General features: G+C 36.6%; 1 protein-coding gene across 4 annotated transcripts in view; it reads right to left on the bottom strand.

Moving 5' to 3' along the window:
- Nucleotides 1–21,123, bottom strand: part of fndc1 (fibronectin type III domain containing 1) — a 78,604-nt gene that overhangs the window by 50,564 nt on the left and 6,917 nt on the right. For 3 of the 4 annotated variants that reach the window (XM_030129213.1, XM_030129215.1, XM_030129212.1), the window contains exons 2-4: nucleotides 17,490–17,684; nucleotides 11,542–11,607; nucleotides 2,197–2,442 (exon numbers count right to left, since the gene is read on the bottom strand). In XM_030129213.1, coding sequence (XP_029985073.1) covers nucleotides 2,197–2,442; nucleotides 11,542–11,607; nucleotides 17,490–17,684 — 507 coding nt within the window. The remainder of the gene's footprint in view (nucleotides 1–2,196; nucleotides 2,443–11,541; nucleotides 11,608–17,489; nucleotides 17,685–21,123) is intronic. The other variant, XM_030129214.1, reaches the window with a different exon arrangement.

Consider the following 21,123-nt stretch of genomic DNA (forward strand, 5'->3'; position numbering starts at 1 on the left):
AACTTCAGTATAGTGGAAAATGCTTATATTGATCATGTCTCTCCAAGTCAAAATGATCATTAATCTCTCAGTGTATTTCTCATGCAAGTCCCAATCAATGGTAATAGATGTAATAAATAAGGAATACATAGAATAAAAGGGACAGACTTGTTATTTATTGAAAAAGCACAGCTATTACTATGCTATTGATATTCATTCATTCATTTTCTGAACCCGCTTCATCCTCACTGGGGTCACGGGGGTCATTTGGAGCCTATCCCAGCTCCATAGGGGCAAAGGCGGGGTACACCCTGGACATGTCGCCAGTTCATCGTAGGGCTGAACATATAGAGACAAACAACCACTCTCACATTCACACCTATGGGCAAATTAGATTTACCGATTAACCTATCAGTGCATGTTTTTGGATGGTGGGAGGAAGCCGGAGCACCTGGACAGATCCCACGAGAACATGCACTCCACACAAAATGGGGTTGGGGTTTAGAATCAAACCCAAGACCTTCTTGCTGTGAGGCATGAGTGCTATCCACTGCACCACCGTGTCGCCTATTGATATCAAATAACTGCATTGTGCATAGTTTAATTATATTATATAACATTACAGCACTAATAACTGAATAACTACATTATAGCCTAAGTCACAGGTGTCAAACATGTGGCCCGGGGACCAAATCCGGCCCGCCAAAGGATCCATTCCGGCCCACGGGGTGAATTTATGAAATGCAAAAATTACACTGAAAATATTAACAATCAATGGTGTCAAAATCATTTTAATTCAGGTTCCACATACACATACAGTCTAATTAGATTTCTGGTGGGTCAGACCAGTAAAATATTCTCATAATAACCTATAAATAATGACAACCCCAAATTCTCTCTTTGTGTTTTTGTTGGTGTAAAAAAGTACAATTACATGAAAATGTTTACATTACCAAACTATACTTGTACAAAAAATGTGAGTAACTTGAAGAAATATGAACAAACGGAAATGTCTTAAGAAAAGTAAATGCAATTTTATCAAAATTCTGCCTGTTACTAAATGTTTTATGTAATGGTAATGTACATGTGTGAATGATAAACTGATAAACCGAGGCATAATATTGTTAAAATTGCACTTGTTTTTCTCAAGACAATTCAAGTTGTTCATGTTATTCAAATTTTTAAGGAAACTTTGTAGATGTTATTGAATTTTACTTTTTTCACTGTTATTATTTTACTGGTCTGGCCTGCTTGAGATCAAATTGGGCTGAATGTAACCCCTGAACTAAAATGAGTTTGACACCCCTGGCCTAAGTCAATATTGTGCTGTTTACAAGTACAATAACATCAGGAATGCCCATAACATACTATGTTGGAGGTTGGCAATGGTGTCTTTGTATTTTCAAATTTTTAATAACCCTAAAACAATGGACACCATGTAAAACATTAAAGGTAGGGTAGGAGATGTGTTCCTGGAGCATTTTTTTTTACTATATTGCTTAAAATCCCCTTCACACCCCGATTGCAACCAGTTAATTAAATGCTCTAACACAAAAATACTAAATTTTAGTCACCTGTGGAATGGGCAGGACTGAAAGAACACCATCCAATCATTTTAATCAGCCCATCGAAATGATTGAATGGTGACATGTCTATCAAACTCAACTGCCATTTGTCCCTCCCCCCTCCCCTCTCTGTGAATACAATCCAGTACTCTGGAGGTGTGGCTTCGGGGGGAAGTCTGAAGAAAGGGGTTTGGACTTTTGAATTGTGTATTTTCAAAACGTAGCTAGCTCAAACCGTTTTTCCAAGATCTCCTACCCTACCTTTAAGATTTCCTGTTGCATGTCAGTGCCTCAGTTTCACTATCTGTCATTAAGAGAAAACAACTTTTTCCCTTCTATTATTTCAATGTGTCTATTGCTCCAACTTCAGGTCGCTAAATATCAAATCAGTTAAGTTTAACAAAAATAAAGCTAGGGAAATTTTCAAGTTTTCCTTATATTTTTTGATATAAAAAGACCAAAATTAACAATGTAAGGACACCACTTGATTACGATATTGGAATTACTGATGCAGCTTTTGCGTAAGAATGAGTCTTTTGATCACTATAAGCAGTTTCCACTCAAAAATACAAAGAAAACTTCCTCAGCATCATAATAGACTGAAATCTGGAGGTTATCTAGAGTCCAAATGTGACAACTTGTGTCCTCTTACTTAGTTTAGGACTATGACGGTTCCTCTGGTCCGACTGAGGCTTAGTATAGTGTTGTCGTCTTCTGTCCAGTCGTGGTGTTCGTGCCACCAGTTTCTCAGGCTGCCTGGGACCCGAAGAGGACTGAGGTGGCCTCCGATGTGTCCTGGTGTTGGACACGCCTGACGGATGAGCTGTTCTGTTTACTCTGGTGGCCCTTTGCACAGACGGTTCATTTCTGACTGATGTTTGTGGCGACCTGGCTGGACCTGTGGCAGGATGACAAAGAAAACATGAAGTCACTGAATTTTATTTTAACATTATGACCCCACTGTTGAATAATAATAGGTGTTCCGAGGTGATTAGTTCATTTCTGTGTGTTCTATCCTGATCCTGATCTGGGTTTTGGCTTGTGTTGACAATCTGACTGCCATGGAAAATCACTGAACATTAATTGCTTTGTTCGTGACACGTTCGCACAGTGAGAAATAATTACAAGTCACTTTGATCCAGCAGTGACTGTAAACATGCCCAGTTGTCACAAAAGAGACATGCCATGGAAATACAACATGTCCCGTCATCTGTTCAACTTCTGTTGTCCTGCGTCCTGCTTTAATCCCACCCTAATGCTGACTCCTTGGACCAGAGCTCAGACACTGATTCAGACAGCCAGACAATCCCCCACATCTTCCCCATCTGGCTGCAGCACTGAGCGATAGCACTGGCAATCTAACAAAAACCCTTCTGTCCCTCCCATACTTTGGTTTTCTTTATTTCCTCTCCGCCTTCTATCCCTCAATCATTCATTTGTCATAATCACTGTCAGATGAAAAGTTTCTTCCCTGTTTCCCATAGACGCATCCACAGCTGAGTGAGAACTGACAAGGCAGCTGATATATTGGAGAGGTTGAACCAAATTTACAGTGACTGAGGTTAAAATAATACCATGATCCAGAGTTTCCCCTCTTGCACTGAACAGACAAGGTGGGCCAAGCAAAAGTAACCTTCTATGGGAGGACACCACACCTAAAAAATGTAGATTTTTGGTGCTACTAAATGGCCTTCACACTCCAACTTATACTGTAACACTGTTTGTGCAATGGAAAACACTGATGATGCAAGTGTACAGGAAAATTAATGTGTTTTTATGTTCAGGGAGACTTGGAATGCAACAATTAGTGTGGTCTATAAGTCTGTCAACGTCCATCCTGCCAGCACAGCTGAGTGGATTTCATTCTTTTGGATGGAAGGAACATTGACAGTGTTCAGACTTTAATTCTCTAGATTATTCTCCATTTATTCCCATCGTTACTGTTTGCACATCTGTAATCCTTCTTGGATTGATAGTTACCTCTGCCAAGGAATGGCGGAGGTAATGTTTTCATCGGGGTTTGTTTGTCTGTTTGTCTGTTAGCAAGAAAACTCAAAAAGTTATGGATGGATTTGGATGAAATTTTCCGGAAATGTTGATACTGGCTCAAGGAACAAATGGGGGAGGGGGGTGGGGGGGTGATCTGCCTCCACAGAGGTCTGCGCTCTCCGAGTGCTTTTCTAGTTGATACTGTTTTAGTTTCTGTAAGTTTTATACATCATCTCCCACTTTCTAGCATCTCCTTAGGTTTCTTCTAAACTTTAGTCACACTAATAAACCTACAAAGACCCAAACATCAACCAGCGTCCAAAACCATCTACTGATCTAAATAATATAGATTAATACCTGTTGATCCGCTAATCCTATCAATACATAATTATGTAAATAATTGGTGTAAAATACACTTCTTTATCTTTTCATGGTCATCAGATATGACCCATTTGGACATCCAGAGGTTCCGTAGAATCATCTTCGACAACAGGGGTGTCAAACTCATTTTAGTTCAGGGGCCACATTCAGCCTAATATGATCTAAAGTGGGCCGGACCAGTAAAATAATTTAAATAATAGGATAAGAACTTATAAATAATGTCAACTCCAAAGTTTTCTTCTCTGTTTTTGAGTGAAAAAAGTCAAATTCCATAATGAAAATGTTTACATCTACGAACTGTCCTTGAATATAACATGAACAAATATGAACCTGAAAAGTCTTAAGAAAAATAAGTGCAATTTTAACAATATTAAGCCTTAGTTTATCATTTATACATGTGCATCACAACTTACAGATCACAGTGGATCTACAAATACACACAACATTTAATAACAGGCAGAATATTGTTAAAACTCCACAGACTTCCCTTAAGAAATTTCAGGTTATTCACATTTTTTGTAAAAGGCTACTCTGTAAATGTAAACATTTTTGTGTAATTTTACTTTTTTTTTTTTTACACAACAAAGAGAAAAATTTGTAGTTTTCATTATTATTTATAGGTTATTATGATAGTATTTTGCTGGTCTGACCCACTTGAGATTGAATTGACCTAAAATGATTCTAACATCCTTGATTGTTCATATCTTCAGTGTAATTTTTGCATTTCACAAATTCATCCCAGGGGCCAAATTGGACCCTTTGGCAGGCCAGATTTGGCCCCCGGGCCGCATGTTTGACACCTGTGTTCTACAACATTGATTCACCAGTAAAACCTGTGAACAACATTCAATATTCCAACAGTGCAAGGATTATTCCTCTACTTATAAAACTCACTGAACAAGACAAAGAAGAGTAAAAACAAAGGTCGCATTATGAAGAGATGATTACAAATTGTGTCTTACCATTGCTGTTTTCTAATCATAATTTATATGAATGAAGCTTCTGCTACTGGCTATTCTGTTGTTTTGTGTTACATTGAAATGATTCTGCCTGGAAACAACAGGTCCAGGGCTTAACAGGTTCCTTATCAGTTTTACAGCAGATGTCACTTTATGAAATCATAACTTAATTCACCTTCCCCTCATGTGGACAGCACTGCCAAAGTATGAGGATGTGAAACGCCTCGTAAAATCCTCATTTTTTTATCACGGTAATAAATAAAGAGCTGCTTAGGCAGATTCAGTGGGAACTAAAGTCAGTGAAGTAATGTGCCAAACTTCACGTTTTTCTCCTTTTATTAAGACTTATAACTTTACTTATCAGCCTCACCCACTTCCTTTGCTCTTTATCATTACATGGAAAGTGGTAGAATGACAACTGGATGTGTTTTATAGACTCAGGGACACTTTACTACAGCACACTGAATACAAAGAAATGAGCAGGTTAGGACCCGGAAGTAGGAAGTGATGCCACAACTTAACATTGAGAAGAATTACAGTTGCGGAAAAAATTATTAGACCATCAAAAGTCATCAAAAACAATGGTTATGCAATCAAGAACTAACTCCTGTGTGTATCATGTGGCTAAAACAGACAGAAAACAAAACATGGAATGCCTAAAAGCACTGTTTTTGTCAGTACAATGCCATAGATGTTGATGTAAGAACTGAAGTGAATTTGGTTATTGTCAAGAAAAACATGGAAAATGGCTCTGAAATTAAACTCTTAAGAGCTATTTTTGTTGTTATCATTATTTTTGTCCAAACAAATGTACGTTTAGTTGCTCCAGGCATTAAAATGAATAACAAAATGAAGAAAACAAGGGTGGTCTAATATTTTTTTCTGTGACTGTATAATAGAGTGGTGACAGTTAACGGCACATCAGAATTTTATTGTCAGTGCAAAACAGCCAGAAGAAAAATAAATAATTGAAACTGAATAAATAAATAAACTGTTACCCGTGGTAATACCACCAGGAATGTACTTTGTTTCTATTTTTCACACACATTTTGTTTATATAATGTAAATACTGTCAAATGCATTCATTCTAATTTGGTATTAGGCTTATTTTGTTCATTGTTCTGGCTCTAAGTCAAAGGACAGGAGTGAGTATTTAAAACGTTATTATGTTGTTATTTGATGATGAGAATGGGGGTGGGATTAAATAAGTTTTTCTTCTTCCCACTCCTTTTCGAGTGTAGATGAAGGATTTTGGAATTTTGAATTTGCATGTATTCTGTAAATGCCTGAAATAAACAAACGAATGAATGAATGAATAGTCTTGTAAGACGTAATTCATAACATGTGTTGCTTTACCAATGTGGATATATTATTCATCTGCACTGACTACTCACAGTGATAGAATTGTTGTATTGAAATGAAAATTATAGGAAAACATTTACTTTCCAGTGTTATGATTATAGGCTCCAGAAATGTTCAGATTAAGTTAAATAATTAGTTCAGTTAATGCTTCCTGCAACTGAGACTGGTTTGTAGATAAAATTGCTGGAGGGAGAGCATTTTCTTACTGGAAGGCAAAACCTATGAGTTTATGTTTATGCAACATTTAGCTGATTGGATTTAAAATGTGGATATGCGTATAAGCAGGTGGATTAAAGCCATGTTTCTTACATCCAGTTTTGAGGAGGGAGGCATTACCCGACAGCAATGACTTTGTTCATCGTATACACTGTAAGCCCGGACTTTGTATTTACTAAAATGCTTTAATTACAATGTACTCCAATGATTTAAGTTTTCTTACATCACTACAAAATGTTAGGTATTTTCTACTAATTTGTAGACAGTCAAAAGTACAAAAAAGTTTAAGCTGAATGGATTTAAATCACTAAGTTTTAGTCATGACTACACCTTTTAATCTCTGCGTTGCATCGTGGGTATTGGGCATGTTGTTGAAAATGTGTTATTTTTATGTGCAGGGGTTCAGCGGGGTTGTGGAGTTAGTGTTAATTTTGACTTAATGTGTGTATGGCAGTGTTTATTGGCCTTTTTGTGTTTGTTTTTGTATTTACGTAGAGCTGCACCATGAGTGAGAGCCATAGGCCGAACAATGGGTTTCCTATTCATGTACAATCAGTTTTATCCAATTTAAATCTTAATGCCTTGCCAAAGCAAAAGCCCTTCCTGTACTGGCTACTTACTCTGACCTAACTCCCTGCTAAACTTCCATCCATGCTACAATATGTTCTGTTGAATAATTATACAAAGCAATCTATATTGGAAAAGATTTCAGTGTAAGTCAAGTTAGAATTGAGTACAATGAACTGACAACTATTAAGTCTAATGATTATACAAAACGATTGGCATTGCAATAAACTGTAAGTTAAATTAACTTGGCATTTAGTGTGTTGGACTTAAAATAGCAATTCCATTCAAATCAAGCATTTAAGTTTAATACACTCAAGTTTTCATTACTAATTACTTACATTTTTTTAAGGCAACCGGTTTTCTCAATTTTTTTTAAGTAAACTCAACTCATCCGGTCTTACAGTGTAGTCTGAATTCTCTGAGGTGGGTCTCAGTGCTGTAGCAGTGGTTTGTCTGTCTGTTTGGAACTCAGCCTCGTAGCACCTCGGACTATGAGCTTCCAGGAAAAGACAGACAGGATCTGGCAGTAAGTACTGTGGAGTCAATGGTTTAGTGGTCCGTGGCGTGGTGACCTGGGCCAAACTATGCACTGTGACAGTTTTCCAGAGAGAAAAGGAGAGGAAGAAGAAAATAAGGAAAATAAGAAGTTGGCTGATCAAAACCAAATGTGTTATTGCTGTTTAAGGTCAGCAGATAATATGAGAAAAGACTTTATAATAGGTATAAACAGGATGAGCTACAATCACCTCATTGGAACATTAACATTAATGTGATGACATAAATATTAGCAAATAGGTGAAAAATTACATGAAGTCATGAGTACAAATTCGAAGCGGTGCTTTATCGACAAAGACAACTCATTTGTCATCTAATGTTTTGCAGACTTCTTAAATAAATTTGTGTCTTCCTCTACATTTCACACTATGGTAATATAATTTCGACATAAGCTTTCCCCTTGTGATGCTGACCTATTTTAACCCATAAAGACCCAGTGCTACTTTTGTGGCAGATCCCATATGACTTTTTCCCCTAAATGTACCCTTCCTGAAGTGATTTATCACCATTCATTGTAATATTATCCTCTGTGTTTTGCATTGTTTCAGTGAAAATCTTGTATTTTGTTATATTTAATTCACTGATCATGTAGATGTTAACAAAAGCTCAGATTAAAGTTAAGGGTTATTATATCAAAAACAGAGGAAACTGAACAAAAAAGTGACTTTTTCAATAAAATATGTCATTAGTTGAGCAGAAAACAACCATCTCCATCCACTGTCATTGATCCAACTCCATTCGTTTTACTGGTGAATCAATGTTGTAGAAGATGACGGTGTTTCCACGTTCACTACAGAGCCTCTGAACGTCCAAATGGGTCATATCTGACCACTGGAAGAAAAAAATCTGATCTTGTCTAAATCAGGTACACTGATTTTTAACCCATAAAGACCCAGAGTTAATTTTGTGGCAGTTCCGAAATTAGTTTTTCTCTCTGTTTTTGACCATTCTTAAGTGATTTATCACAACTTTTTCTAATATTACACTCTGTATTTTGCATTTTTAAGTGAAAATCTGGTATTTTCCTGTATTTAATTCACTGACCGTGTAGATGTTCATAAAAGCCTCAGATTAAAGTTGAGGGTTATTATGACAAAAACAGAGAAAACTGAGAAAAATGTGACTTTTTCAGCAAAATTTATCATTAACTGAACATAAAACTCCATCCACTATCATTTATCAAACTCCATGGGTTTTACTGGTGAATCAATGTTGTAGAAGATGACGGTGTTTCCACGTTCACTACAGATCCTCTGACATCCAAATGGGTCATATCTGATGACCATGAAAAGATGAAAAACTGTATTTTACACCAATTATTATTGATTGGATTAGTGGATCAGCAGGTAGTAAACAGTTTAGATCAGTAGATGCTTTTGGTCGGTGATGGATGTTTGGGTCTTTATGGTTCATTTTAGTTAATGTACGTTTCGATTGTGTATAATAAGATTCATAAGACTAGACTGTAAACAAGTCCATTTGGAGGACTTTCAACCCACATTATGACCCACACTCTGGGAATTACTATGATAGTAAGATTTTTAGTCGATCTTTCCATCGCTGCGATGTGTGCTGGGCATAACATTTGCTACATCTTCCTTCTCTCCGAGCTGTAATCTAACATTACTTGGCCACAAACACAGCAGTTTTCTGGCTTAACTATTTGAGGTTTAGCTCAACAAATATGATTAGTTGTGTCTCCAGAGCAGTTTCGCCTTAAGCAAATAGCCTACAAGTGAAATTGCAGAGCAGCGTGGTGGTTCAGTGGTTAACAACGCTGCCTCAGGTCCTGAGTTCAGCTGCTGGTTCTGATCCTTTCTATGAGGAATTTAAATGGGTTTCTCCAGTTTTCCTGCCACGACGCAAAGCCATGATAATTCAAGTGGTTTGGAGAGAAGAGATAGAGATCCAGAAGAGCAGTATGAAGATGTGTGTGTCTATATGTGGTAGACACATGAAGAAGAGAAACAGGTGATTGATCCCAGGGGTTTTCACCTGCTTGAAAGCCAACACACCCCATCATGTGTGGATTATAATGTAAAAGTTAAGTCTGGTATTTTTCAAAACCCTACAATTTGCTTTTCACTGTCACTCAAAAGATTTAGGAAATTATTACACTGGTCTACAAGGAAAATGTCTCCAGAATAAAAGTAGTTTGAGTCACTCATAAAGAAAAATGGAGTCACAAGTGCTGACTGGCTGTAGTTAGGTACAGTCGTTGGTTAAAATGTGAAATTCTCATAGAAGATGGCGCTAACTCTCTTTCCTCAAGGTTTTTTTTTTTTTTTTTTTTTTTTTTTTTTACTGTGCTACTCTTATGGTCATAGTTATCTTTTATACTTGATTACCCAAATACTAAATGTACATGTACACTGTTAGGCTCTTTCAACCTTTTTTTTTTTTTTTTTAATTATGATTATTAATATTATTATTATATGTGTATACTTTATATATATATATATATATATATATATATATATATATATATATATATATATATATATAATTTTCCTTGTCTTATTTTCTAGAGGTGTGGTTGGTTATGTGTACAAGCAATTTACTTACTTATTTACTTTATTTATATTACTCCTTTTTTTGTTTTGCATGTGTGTGTTTCATGGACATGCCCACAATCATTTATACATGTAGATAAATGTGAGTGTGTGTAAGTAAATGTAAGTATGTTTGATTACATGTATAATCTTTGTCACTATTCATGTTATTGTTCTGCAAATGCAGGATGACAATGAAAAGCATTGATTTTCACAAATTACTCCTCTGTTATGTTTTGTACTGGAAAGTCTATATTTACATGACGATATTTATGCAAAAAAAGATTTGCAAATTACTTCTCTTTCTTTTCTTTCTTTCTTTCTTTCTTTCTTTCTTTCTTTCTGTGAGCAATACTGACACCGTTTTTTTTTTTTTTTTTTTTCCCAAAAAAAAAGAGAACAGTGTACTTTGTATCAATGATTTCCTGTGTAATATGTTGTGAGACTGTTTTAATTTTTTTTTTTTTTTTTTTTAAGTGAAATTCTGAGAACTAATGAGAGAATGGGTTTTACTTGAAAAAAACAGAGTTACCAGATTAATTTCAAAACACTGTCTGCATATTACAATGAATTAATTTTTCAGGTTCTTTCTAAATCTATTGTCTAAATGTACATAAATCAATACATATATGTAATAACACTCAGGCAGACAATTTCTAAAAAAAAAAAAATAATAGTAACAGTTGACCAGTGTCTGTGTTGACTAATTTATCAAACCTATCCTTTCATTTTCAGTGTATTTACATTACTCTTACATCTGTAGAGTCAGGGTCAGACTTATAATTTCTTGTTTGTCCAAATCTAAGGCATTTTTCTAAATAGTGGGGGGTTTTGGACACTTGTTTATAAATGATTATGATTAACCTGGGCAATTTGACTGTTAAAATTGGTCACATTTATTTTCTGTTAACAACCAATCATGTCAGCCATTATAAACAGCCTCCATTCTCTTTCTATTTATAATAAAGCTAAAATGGTGAAAGCAGTTCCACCTGGGTCTCTATGTCTGACTAATTTCCTTTCATTTTAAAGTCTGCTGAAAGTAGTGACAGACTAATATGTAATAATTAACATGGTATGCGTTCTTAAAAACATGTTAAATTTGGATCACCCACAAGAAAAACATACCTGGCTGAACAGAAGGGGAATCTATGAGTCAGAGACAAGCGAGTGTTTTCCCTGCCGATCCAACAGAACAAGAGCGGGAATGAAGGAAAAAGAGACTGTCGCCCCAAGACATAGAAGTGTGAATGATCACCGCATTAAAATCGGTGATTCATTTTCTATCCGTGATGACAGCAGATCATTTCAGTGAACCGCTTTTGTAGGATTGGAGAGTTTTACATGTAAATCTGTTGAGGCAGACGTATCCTCTCCCATGTGTTGTTGGTAAAGATGCCTTGAGATCAGGTTTACCTGCTGAGTTGCTGACAGGTGCACCGCCCAGCACAGCAAAGCCATCCAGGTTAACCCATTCAGGGTCTAAAAAAAGACAAGGATTTCTGGTTATTGTCCAGGTTACCGCTAAGACTAACATATACCCGAGCAGTACATTAGCTTCACCAAAACACCCTTTATGTGGTGAAAAATTCAATGACGGGTGAAAGACTAAGAGAAAAACATGATCTGTGTGTTCTTTGGAAGCAGCATTTCTTTCCTCATAATAAAACAGCTAACACCACACTTGAAAATAGTGCAAATTCAGCACAAAAACCACACTTAACTAAAATTTCTTAAGTATAATCAGCCAAATATCCTTAAAATATGAAAAGCAAACATAGTCATAATGGAGTAATTTGGTCACTGTCAACTATTACTACTACATTGATGTGTTTCCTGTTGTAGATGTTTAACCCTTTCATGCATAGTGGTCCCTACAGTGGAAAGTTATTCTACAGCTATTCTCTTGTATATTCATGGGTTTTGTTGTTTTAGTTGCATATCAGACAACTTTGCTGTCCTTGATAAACCTGATCTGTAGTAACATGTTTGAGAGTAAATCAATTGCTATTTGTTATTAGACTGTAATTAACAGTTTGCTTAAACCAGGGGTGTCAAACTCATTTTAGTTCAGGGGCCACTTTCAGCTAAATTTGATCTGAAGTGGGCCGAACCAGTAAAATAATAACATAATAATATATAAATAATGTCAACTCCAAACTTTTCTCTAGCGGAAAAAGTAAATTTACATTATGAGAAGGTTTACATCTACAAACTATCCTTTCAAAAGATGTGAATAACATGATGAATAAATTGAAAAAAAAAAAGTGTAATTTTAATAATATTCTGCCTCATTTTATCATTTACACATGTACATTATAACTTATAGATCACAGTGGATCTACAAATACACAAAACATTTAATAACAGGCAGAATATTGTTAAAATTGAAAAAAAAAACTCAAGGCATTTCAGGTTGTTCATATTTGTTCAGGTTATTCACATTTTTTGCGAAATTATACTTTGTTTTAGTGTAAATGCATTTAAATATTTACATTTACAAAGAGAAAAAATTGGAGTTGTCATTATTTATATGTTAGCATGATAGTATTTTACTGGTCTGACCCACTTGAGATTGTATTAGTCTGAAAGTGCAACCTGAACTAAAAGGACTGTTAATATCTTAGTGTAATTTGTGCATTTCACAAATTCATCCCAAGGGCCGGACTGGACCCTTTGGTGGGCCAGATTTGGCCCCCGGGCCGCATGTTTGACACCTGTGGCTTAAACAAAAAGGTTTTTTTTTTTCATATTATCTCCATGAAGTGAGAAATAACTAGTATTAGAGTATGTTAAAATGTGAGAAAACATCATGGCTGAATCCCAATTCACCCCTTAGCCCTCCCCCTTACTCCTACCCCTCTGTTTTGCGCGTACACGAGAAGGGGTAGTGTTGTCCAGATTCTCAATTAGACAGAAGGGAAGGGCTGAGGGGTTTCGAGGGCTGTAAAACCCTTGAAACAGAGATTTTTCAGGACCACACTACGAACGGAGGGGTAGGAGAAACTTCCCATAATTCTGTTCGAATCATTGGCAAGATGGAGGTAAACAGAGCCAAAAAAGTGCAGCAGTGTGATGAAAGAAACACACAAATATACGTATTTTCTTCGTAAACAACTGAATCATTTGATCGACCATTTAATGCTGTTTCAATGTGTCATAGATCGCATTTCTGCAGTTTATAGTTGGCAGCCGCAAAAAGATGATCAAAGCCCATGGAACAGAAATGGTTACAGCTACTGACAACATGATGAATACTTTTGGAAACAAAGTTTTTGCATCTGTTTATAGCGGCATCGATGACTGCAGATGATGTAACAGGTCACAAAGGGTTGTCCCATTTCATAGGGGAATGTTTCAACCCCTACCCCTTACAGCTCCGTTTCAAGGGGTAGTGGCAAGTGCAAGAGCCAAGGGGTAGGGCTAAGGGATGACTCGGGATTGGGCCTATATTAGCTGCATTTTTTAAAAAAAATTTATAGTTTTCACACTGTATATCACTTTCTGATATTACATTTTATATACATGTTTCTTTTCCTCAAAAATTAAACGCATGGTGTCCAGCTGAGCGGACATTTTTGTAACTCCATAAAAACCAGGTTCATAAAAAAAAAAATTCAATCACATTGTTTTTTTCATGCCTAAAGAGGAAAAAAAACACAATAAGGAAAAAAATCTTGACTAAGGTCCTTATAATTCATGCATCAAAAGGTTAATTCTTATCTGATTTAATGGTGTGTAGTTTTTCAGCAATGCATCATATTCTGCAGGATCATGGAATTGTTTGTAATGTTTCCATCCTTTGAGAATCATGTATCTTTTCATGAAAAACAGTTCTGTCTTCAGCTGTGTGACAATTCGTTTTGTAGTTAATCCAAGAATGTTTTTGTATTTATCTTAAGAAGAAAGAGAATTTTCTCAATCCATAAATGTACACTTAATCTTTCAGTTTCACACACATTAAAAAATCAACATATTTAGAGGACAGACATGCAGGAACAGGCAGGGGATGGGAAATGTAACTAAAACTGTCATGGATTAAAACATACAGTCATGGAAAAAATTATTAGACCACCCTTGTTTTCTTCAGTTTCTTGTTCATTTTAATGCCTGGTACAGCTAAAGGTACATTTGTTTGGACAAATAGAATGGTAACAACAAAAATAGCACATCAGAGTTTAATTTCAGAGCTGATATCTAGGCATTTTCCATGTTTTCTTGATGATAACCAAAATCACTTCAGTTCTTACATCAATAGCTATGGCATTGTACTGAGAAAAACAGTGCTTTTAGGCATTCCATGTTTTCTTTTCTATCTGTTTTAGTCACATGATACACACAGGAGTTAGTACTTGATTGCATAACCATTGTTTTTGAGGACTTTCGATGGTCTAATAATTTTTTTCCATGACTGTACAATGTTTGTTTCTGAGTTGAAATGAATTAGAAGTACAGAGTTATTCAAAAAGAATGAACTGATTTCATGATGCATTGCTTCAGCTCTCAAGCATCATCATGGAACAAGTCAGTGACCATTTGAGAGAGGAGTTTTCTAAGTTTGAGCTTTTTTAAATGAAAAAGTGCCCCAATGATGGATTGGTCAGAAAGGGGCCCAAGACCTCACCGTGTGGGATGGGTAAAAAGATCATGTTTATGTATCACCATTACCCACTAACCTTGATGACCTTAAACATCGAATAACAACAGCGATCAACTCAGTGGATGGTGATATGCTGATATGTGTTTGGAAGGAATTCTCTTATTACCTCTGCCAGAAGGTATTGGGATCACTTTACTTTATGTGTTTGCGTGTGTGTGTTTGCGTGCGTGTTTGTTTGTTAGCAAGATAACTCAAAAAGTTATGGACAGATTTTCATGAAATTTTCAGAAAATGTTGATACTGGCGCAAGGAAGAAATGATTCAATTTTGGTGGTGATTGGGGGGGGGCAGATCTGTCTTGGCGGAGGTCTGTGCTCTCTGAGTGCTTTTCTTGTTGCATTAATGTTGTCTGTGCTGCAGGTGGTGGCCACATTGAACACTTGTAAGACAGGAAATAAAAGTTGATTGTGAGTAGAATACTTGTGACTTGGCTGGAGTTTTCTATGACTCTTCCATATTAAAATATTGTGTAATGAAATCAGTTCATTCTTTTTGAATAACCCTGTATAAATCTGCATAAAATAGAAATACTTTGCCATATTTGACCACTGCTCTTTTCCTCATCTCTAGGGTATGAGGGTTCTCTGGACGGTTTGATCAGTATAAAAATGATGTGATGTCTGCAGTTACAAGATCTCCAGCCAAATAAATACGGGAGGTTTTTTATCGATGCATTGGACAGCGTTCTCCGCCACCATCAAAACACCAACTAAGGCAGTATTTTTCAACCTTGGAGTCGGCTGGGATTCAAATGGGGTCGCCTGAAATTTCTAGTAATTGATAAGAAATAGCAAATAAAAACTTACTAATAAAAAATATATGGTGAGTTGAGAGAGACAGTCACAATACATAAAGGAAAACTTTGAAGCTGAAACTGAAGCACTGTGGTTCTGTTTATCTTTCAAATGTTCATTGTGGTCGGTTTAAGATCCTGCAGCTCTTTCATAATTCATAGTTTGAGTTATTGTTTGTTCAGTATTAATTGTCAGCCTTGTAAATCCAAGCTGGACTGACTGCACATATCCTGACCAAGGAAAATAAAATTCTCACTTTGTGCAGTAATCTACACCTGGCTTTTCTGCCTTCGTCCATAGTAATATACATTGTATAGACTAAATGTTGTCTAAAATTAACATTTATTTGCAACATAGTATAGCAAACAATTACATGATCAAAAACACATTAAAAAACTCTCAGTTTTGAATGTTTGGGGTCGCTAGAAATTTGTGATGTTAAAATGGGGTGTCGAGCCAAAAGAGTTTGGGAACCACTGAACTAAGGGAATATGCAGCACACAGTGGTCCAACACCTTGCTAAGTCACTTCATATTGTTTTTTTTCCTTTAATTTGTCACCCATCTGTATTCACGTTTTACTAATCTACGCAGTTAAAATTTACTGTTATCAGTAGGAAAACTGGCATTTCTTCTCGCTCTCCCTCTGCTCTCTATCTCACTCCTTGTCACTTCTAATAAGTCATATCTTTTGCTTTTTTACTCCAACAGAGGCTGGCCAGACACATTAATGATGCAGAGGCAAGCAGCATGGTGTTATTTATGACGACTGATGCTGCTCTCATGCTGCTGGGGGAACAACACACGATCTGCAAGGAATTTTCTGGAAAGGCAACTCTGAGACACAGCTCAGTTGCCAGAGATTTATGGCAAACTGCACCGGAGCTGGATAGACCACAAGGCCGCCACAGAGAAGTGAGACACACATATAAACAGCAAACATAAAAAAAATAAATAAATAAATAAAAAATTCATGGATGCATAATAAATGTGCTGACGCTGAGTTAGACACAATACAAGACAATACATGACTTCACAACTTGGCACCGCCCTATCCTCCACCACAACAAGCATCATCAAACACACAAGTGTTGCACACACACAAGTGACCACAACACAGGGGATTGTGTTATAGGAGCTGGGCTGGGTTTGGATGTGGAAAAGACGGGTTGGCTGCAGACTTTGAACCGCTGATGAAGTATGGGCCTGAGATGCCAAGGACAGAGGGAAAATGGAATAATGACAAAAGCAGGCTAGACTGTGTCAACACTGCAAACTGCATGTGTATAGAAACATAAAGACCTGTCTTTCCTTTTACAAGGCGGGATTAGGAATTACCAGAGAAGCTGTTAAGACCTAAAAATAGTGTCCACTTCCAAATCCTAAAATAACCCCTGCCTTCCAAGCTGGTTTGACGATCTCTGGTCATGCAAACCACCACAGCATTACACTTTTTTCTTTTTTTCTTTTTCTGGCCGATTTGGATAGCAGCACATCCAATGATGAACTAATCCACTGATAAATATCCATCACACACTCACATGCATCCACCTCACCTCCTTCTGCCTCTGCTTTGTACACAGATTTGTTCATCCCCTCCTCTTTTTTGGCTCTTGTCTTGAGAAAGTGCAGAACTCTGGATCTGAAAGCTCACTCCATGGTGAAAGCCAAAAGTCTCTTTCTTACACTCTGTCCATTTATTTTCTTCTGAATTACTTTTTTGTCTAACAGTGCTACCAGTCCTCCTCAGGTCCCTCTGACACACATAGTCATTTGTTCCCACTTGATGCATTCATACCCCTCAATCACGCCCAGTGCCAGAGACACTTTCAGCGACGTGATCTAATACGTTTCACGCTTCGATCTCGCTCTCGGCCCTCTCTTTATCAGAACGTTCTGTTTTCATCTTACCTACGTCCTCCAGAGGATGAGAGTGGTTGTCCTTGCCCTCTTTGGTGAAGCGATGAGCTCTCATGGGTTTGTTGGAACTGATTACAAACCGGTCCACAGGTCTTCCATCCAGATGGATCGAAGGCTCCCAGCTCTCTCTCAGGCCCTTGTCCACAGATGTCTGTTTTCCATTGTGTGACCGCAGGGGCTTCTCTGCTGCAAAACATAAATGCCTGGATAATTTGTCTGTTAAAAGTTTATTTTAACAGTATCTTTTCCATAGTGCACTTTGCATTGACTTTTATAGGAAACGTTAAGGCCTGTTGAACATTACAGCATTATACCCTACTGTTCACACCTCCACTTTAGTGCCATCAGGACAAATCCTCTCTATTTATTATACTTGGCATTCACAGTTACTCTGATTTTGTTGAAGCATAAACAGCACTGAAAGATACAAACGAATCAAATGGTTAAATAAATAAATGAGGATCTGATTGGATGCGACAGGCTCAAGACAATGAACAGTCTTCATTCAGCTTCTTGGCCAGTTATAGGTACTTCAAACATTGTTAACGGTAATCAGTCTGTTTTGGATGGGAACAGTCTATTTGCTCAGTCCTGCTGTAGTTTGGATGCTAACACCATGTAATGTCGAGGAAACAGAATTATCCAGCAGATCAACATTACATGCATTGTATCACATGACTCCAGCAAAGTGAAGTTAGATTACACACTGGAAAAAATCTAAAACTTACCAAGTGTATTTTTCTCATTTCTAGTCAAAATATCTCATCACACTTAAAATAAGACATAATCACCTAAAGAGTAACTTTTCAGTGAGATATAAGAACTTATTTTTATTTCACGAACTCTTACCAAGATAATTTTCACTTGTTCCAGATTTTTTTGCTTGAATTAAGCAAAAAAAAAATAATAATAATAATAATCTGCCAATGGAACCAAATAAAATTACCTTGGTAAGATTTCTTGAAATACAATTTTCAAGATCTATTGTCTAAAAATAAGTTCCTATCTCACTGAAATGTTACTCTTTAGGTGATCATGTCTTATTTTAATTGTGATGAGATGTTTTGACTAGAAATGAGAAAAATACACTTAGTAAGATTTAGATTTTTTCCGGTGTAAAGACTCAAGTCTTTTTAGCTCTGCTCTCCACCAACTCGCTCTTACACTGCAAAAATCAAAATCTTACCAAGTGTATTTTTCTCATTTCTAGTCAAAATATCTCATCACACTTAAAATAAGACATAAACACCTAAAGAGGAACTTTTCAGTGAGATGTAAGAACTTATTTTTAGACAATAGATCTTGAAAATCTTATTTCAAGAAATCTTACCAAGATAATTTTCACTGGTTTTATTGGCAGATTCTTTCTTAAATTAAGCTAAAAAAAAAAAAAAAAATCTGCCAATGGAACAAGTGAAAATTATCTTGGTAAGATTTCTTAAAATAAGATTTTCAAGATATATTGTCTAAAAATAAGTACTTATATCTCACTGAAAAATTACTCTTTAGGTGATTATGTCTTATTTTAAGTGTGATGAGATATTTTGACTAGAAATGAGAAAAATACACTTGGTAAGATTTTGATTTTTTTCCAGTTCCATCTTTATATTTTACACTATCCAAATCAAGAACAAATGCAATGAAAAGAATGGTAATATACAGAGCTATGCAAGAATGGAACAAACTATCGGAACACATCACACAAGAAAACTGTAAAATGAAATTTAAGGAGTCGGTTAAGAAATATCTATTGACCCAAAATGATTGATATCTGGGTTAATTGAATATATGTACTGTATATACTATACTGCTGCTGACTTAAAGGAGCTGTCATGTCTGTGTTTTTGTCTGTTTTTTTGTATGTTATGTAGTATGTGAAAATTGTTTTGTATGATTATATTATATGTTATTCACATTGACAAGTTGTAAAGATTATTGTAAGGACCCCTGGAAGAAGAGCTGTAGCTATGGTACAGCTAATGGGGATCCTAAATAAAGGAAAGAATATAGACTCAAGTCCTATTAGCTCTGCTCTCAAACTTGCTCTTAAGCAGCTAAATACTCAGCATTTACATTATATTTGTATTTATTTGTATATATATAAACAATGCTGATGTGAGCATACAAGTAGACTGCAAGAGTAAAGCATAAAACACCACAATTTGATGGACACTAATAGATAATGTGAAGAGCTGTAATTATTAGGCAAAAATTCTCTGTAACTGTATTACACAGTCGAGCCATGTTCATTTCAAAATATTGATCAGCAGCAGAACTGGGCAAATTGCAGGCATATGCAATACTTGAGCAGAGAAGTGGAAGGTTTATTAGCATGCTGGTCATACACTGCTGTCATATATAATTGTCAGTAGTGTCTGTTTGTCTCATAAACAGCTGGTCCTTATGAGTATATGTGCTCCCTAGAGGTTTACAGCAGAGGCTTTAGTTTAATATTGTCACAAAATCACTCCATCACTTTAAATCGGTGTTGTCTGCAGGTGTGCTCCCAGCTGGATCTGTGCATTTTATTTGTTTCAGAGACAAATGCCTCTCAGGCCTCTTGTTCTGCTGTTTACAGATGGTCACAGTTCTTCGGAGGCTTACAATGTCGTCTCTGCTTAACATGAGGTTTTAGTGTGTGCTGAAAGACCATCTCATAGCTCTTTCTGATGTCTGTAGATAACACCACTCTGGCAGAGGGCCTCCAGACTCACATCAGCTTACAACTAGATGCATGAAAGCGTGTGAAATTGTATTCCGGCTTAAGGCACAAACCAAATCCTGACTCGTTATTTCCTCATTAATGCATAGTTACTGAAGGGTCAGTTTTAACAGCTGTTTGTGGCAGACTTCACTGACACAAGTCTGGACACACTTCAGTCCCTTGTGTCCTGTTTTCAATAAGGTTGTGCATTACGTAGGAGGGGATCTGATCCTTTGTCCAGACATCATCCTGTGATTTGGCCTCTTTGTACATGTATGATCCAAGGGCAAAGCAGATATTTCTGATTAAATCAAGACCCCTTCAAGCACAGCAGATGCATGATTGCTGTCCAAGAATAAACAGTTTGAGAAGCAGTTAAGTAACTGAGTGGTTGTAACATCATAATCTTACAGAAACAAGACTTAGTTTCAGGGCGTTACCATAGGAAACCACGACAATAGCTCCTTTTTTTTTTAAATGCAGTGTTTGTGAATAGAAAATGGAAATACAGACAAATAGAGTAAAATTGAGTTAGACAGTGGAAAGTATTAACTATTTGAAGAATGAGTGCAAGGCCTAAGGGTTATTACATCACTGTCTTTAGTTGATGAATGTGTGATTGAGAAATAGCAAGAGTAAGAGATAGAGTGAGAGTCATAGAACATGGGTGTATGACCGACATGAGAGATACACAGAGATTCTCAGGCTGACACACACGTGTATGTGCATGTGTAGTTCAGTATCAGCGCCACATGCAGGTAAGCCCTGAGGTCAAAGGGCTCCTGTAAAGCTGTTCTAGAAAATACTTGCGCTCATGCACCTGCAATATGCTCCACTTTTACAGGAGCACCTTCTCACCTCGCCGCAAAAACCACAGATGCTGACCTCCCATTCACCCTAATGAGTTTGGTGTTAACCCCT

Source organism: Sphaeramia orbicularis, chromosome 24 (assembly GCF_902148855.1).
Source record: "Sphaeramia orbicularis chromosome 24, fSphaOr1.1, whole genome shotgun sequence".
NCBI lineage: Eukaryota > Metazoa > Chordata > Actinopteri > Kurtiformes > Apogonidae > Sphaeramia > Sphaeramia orbicularis.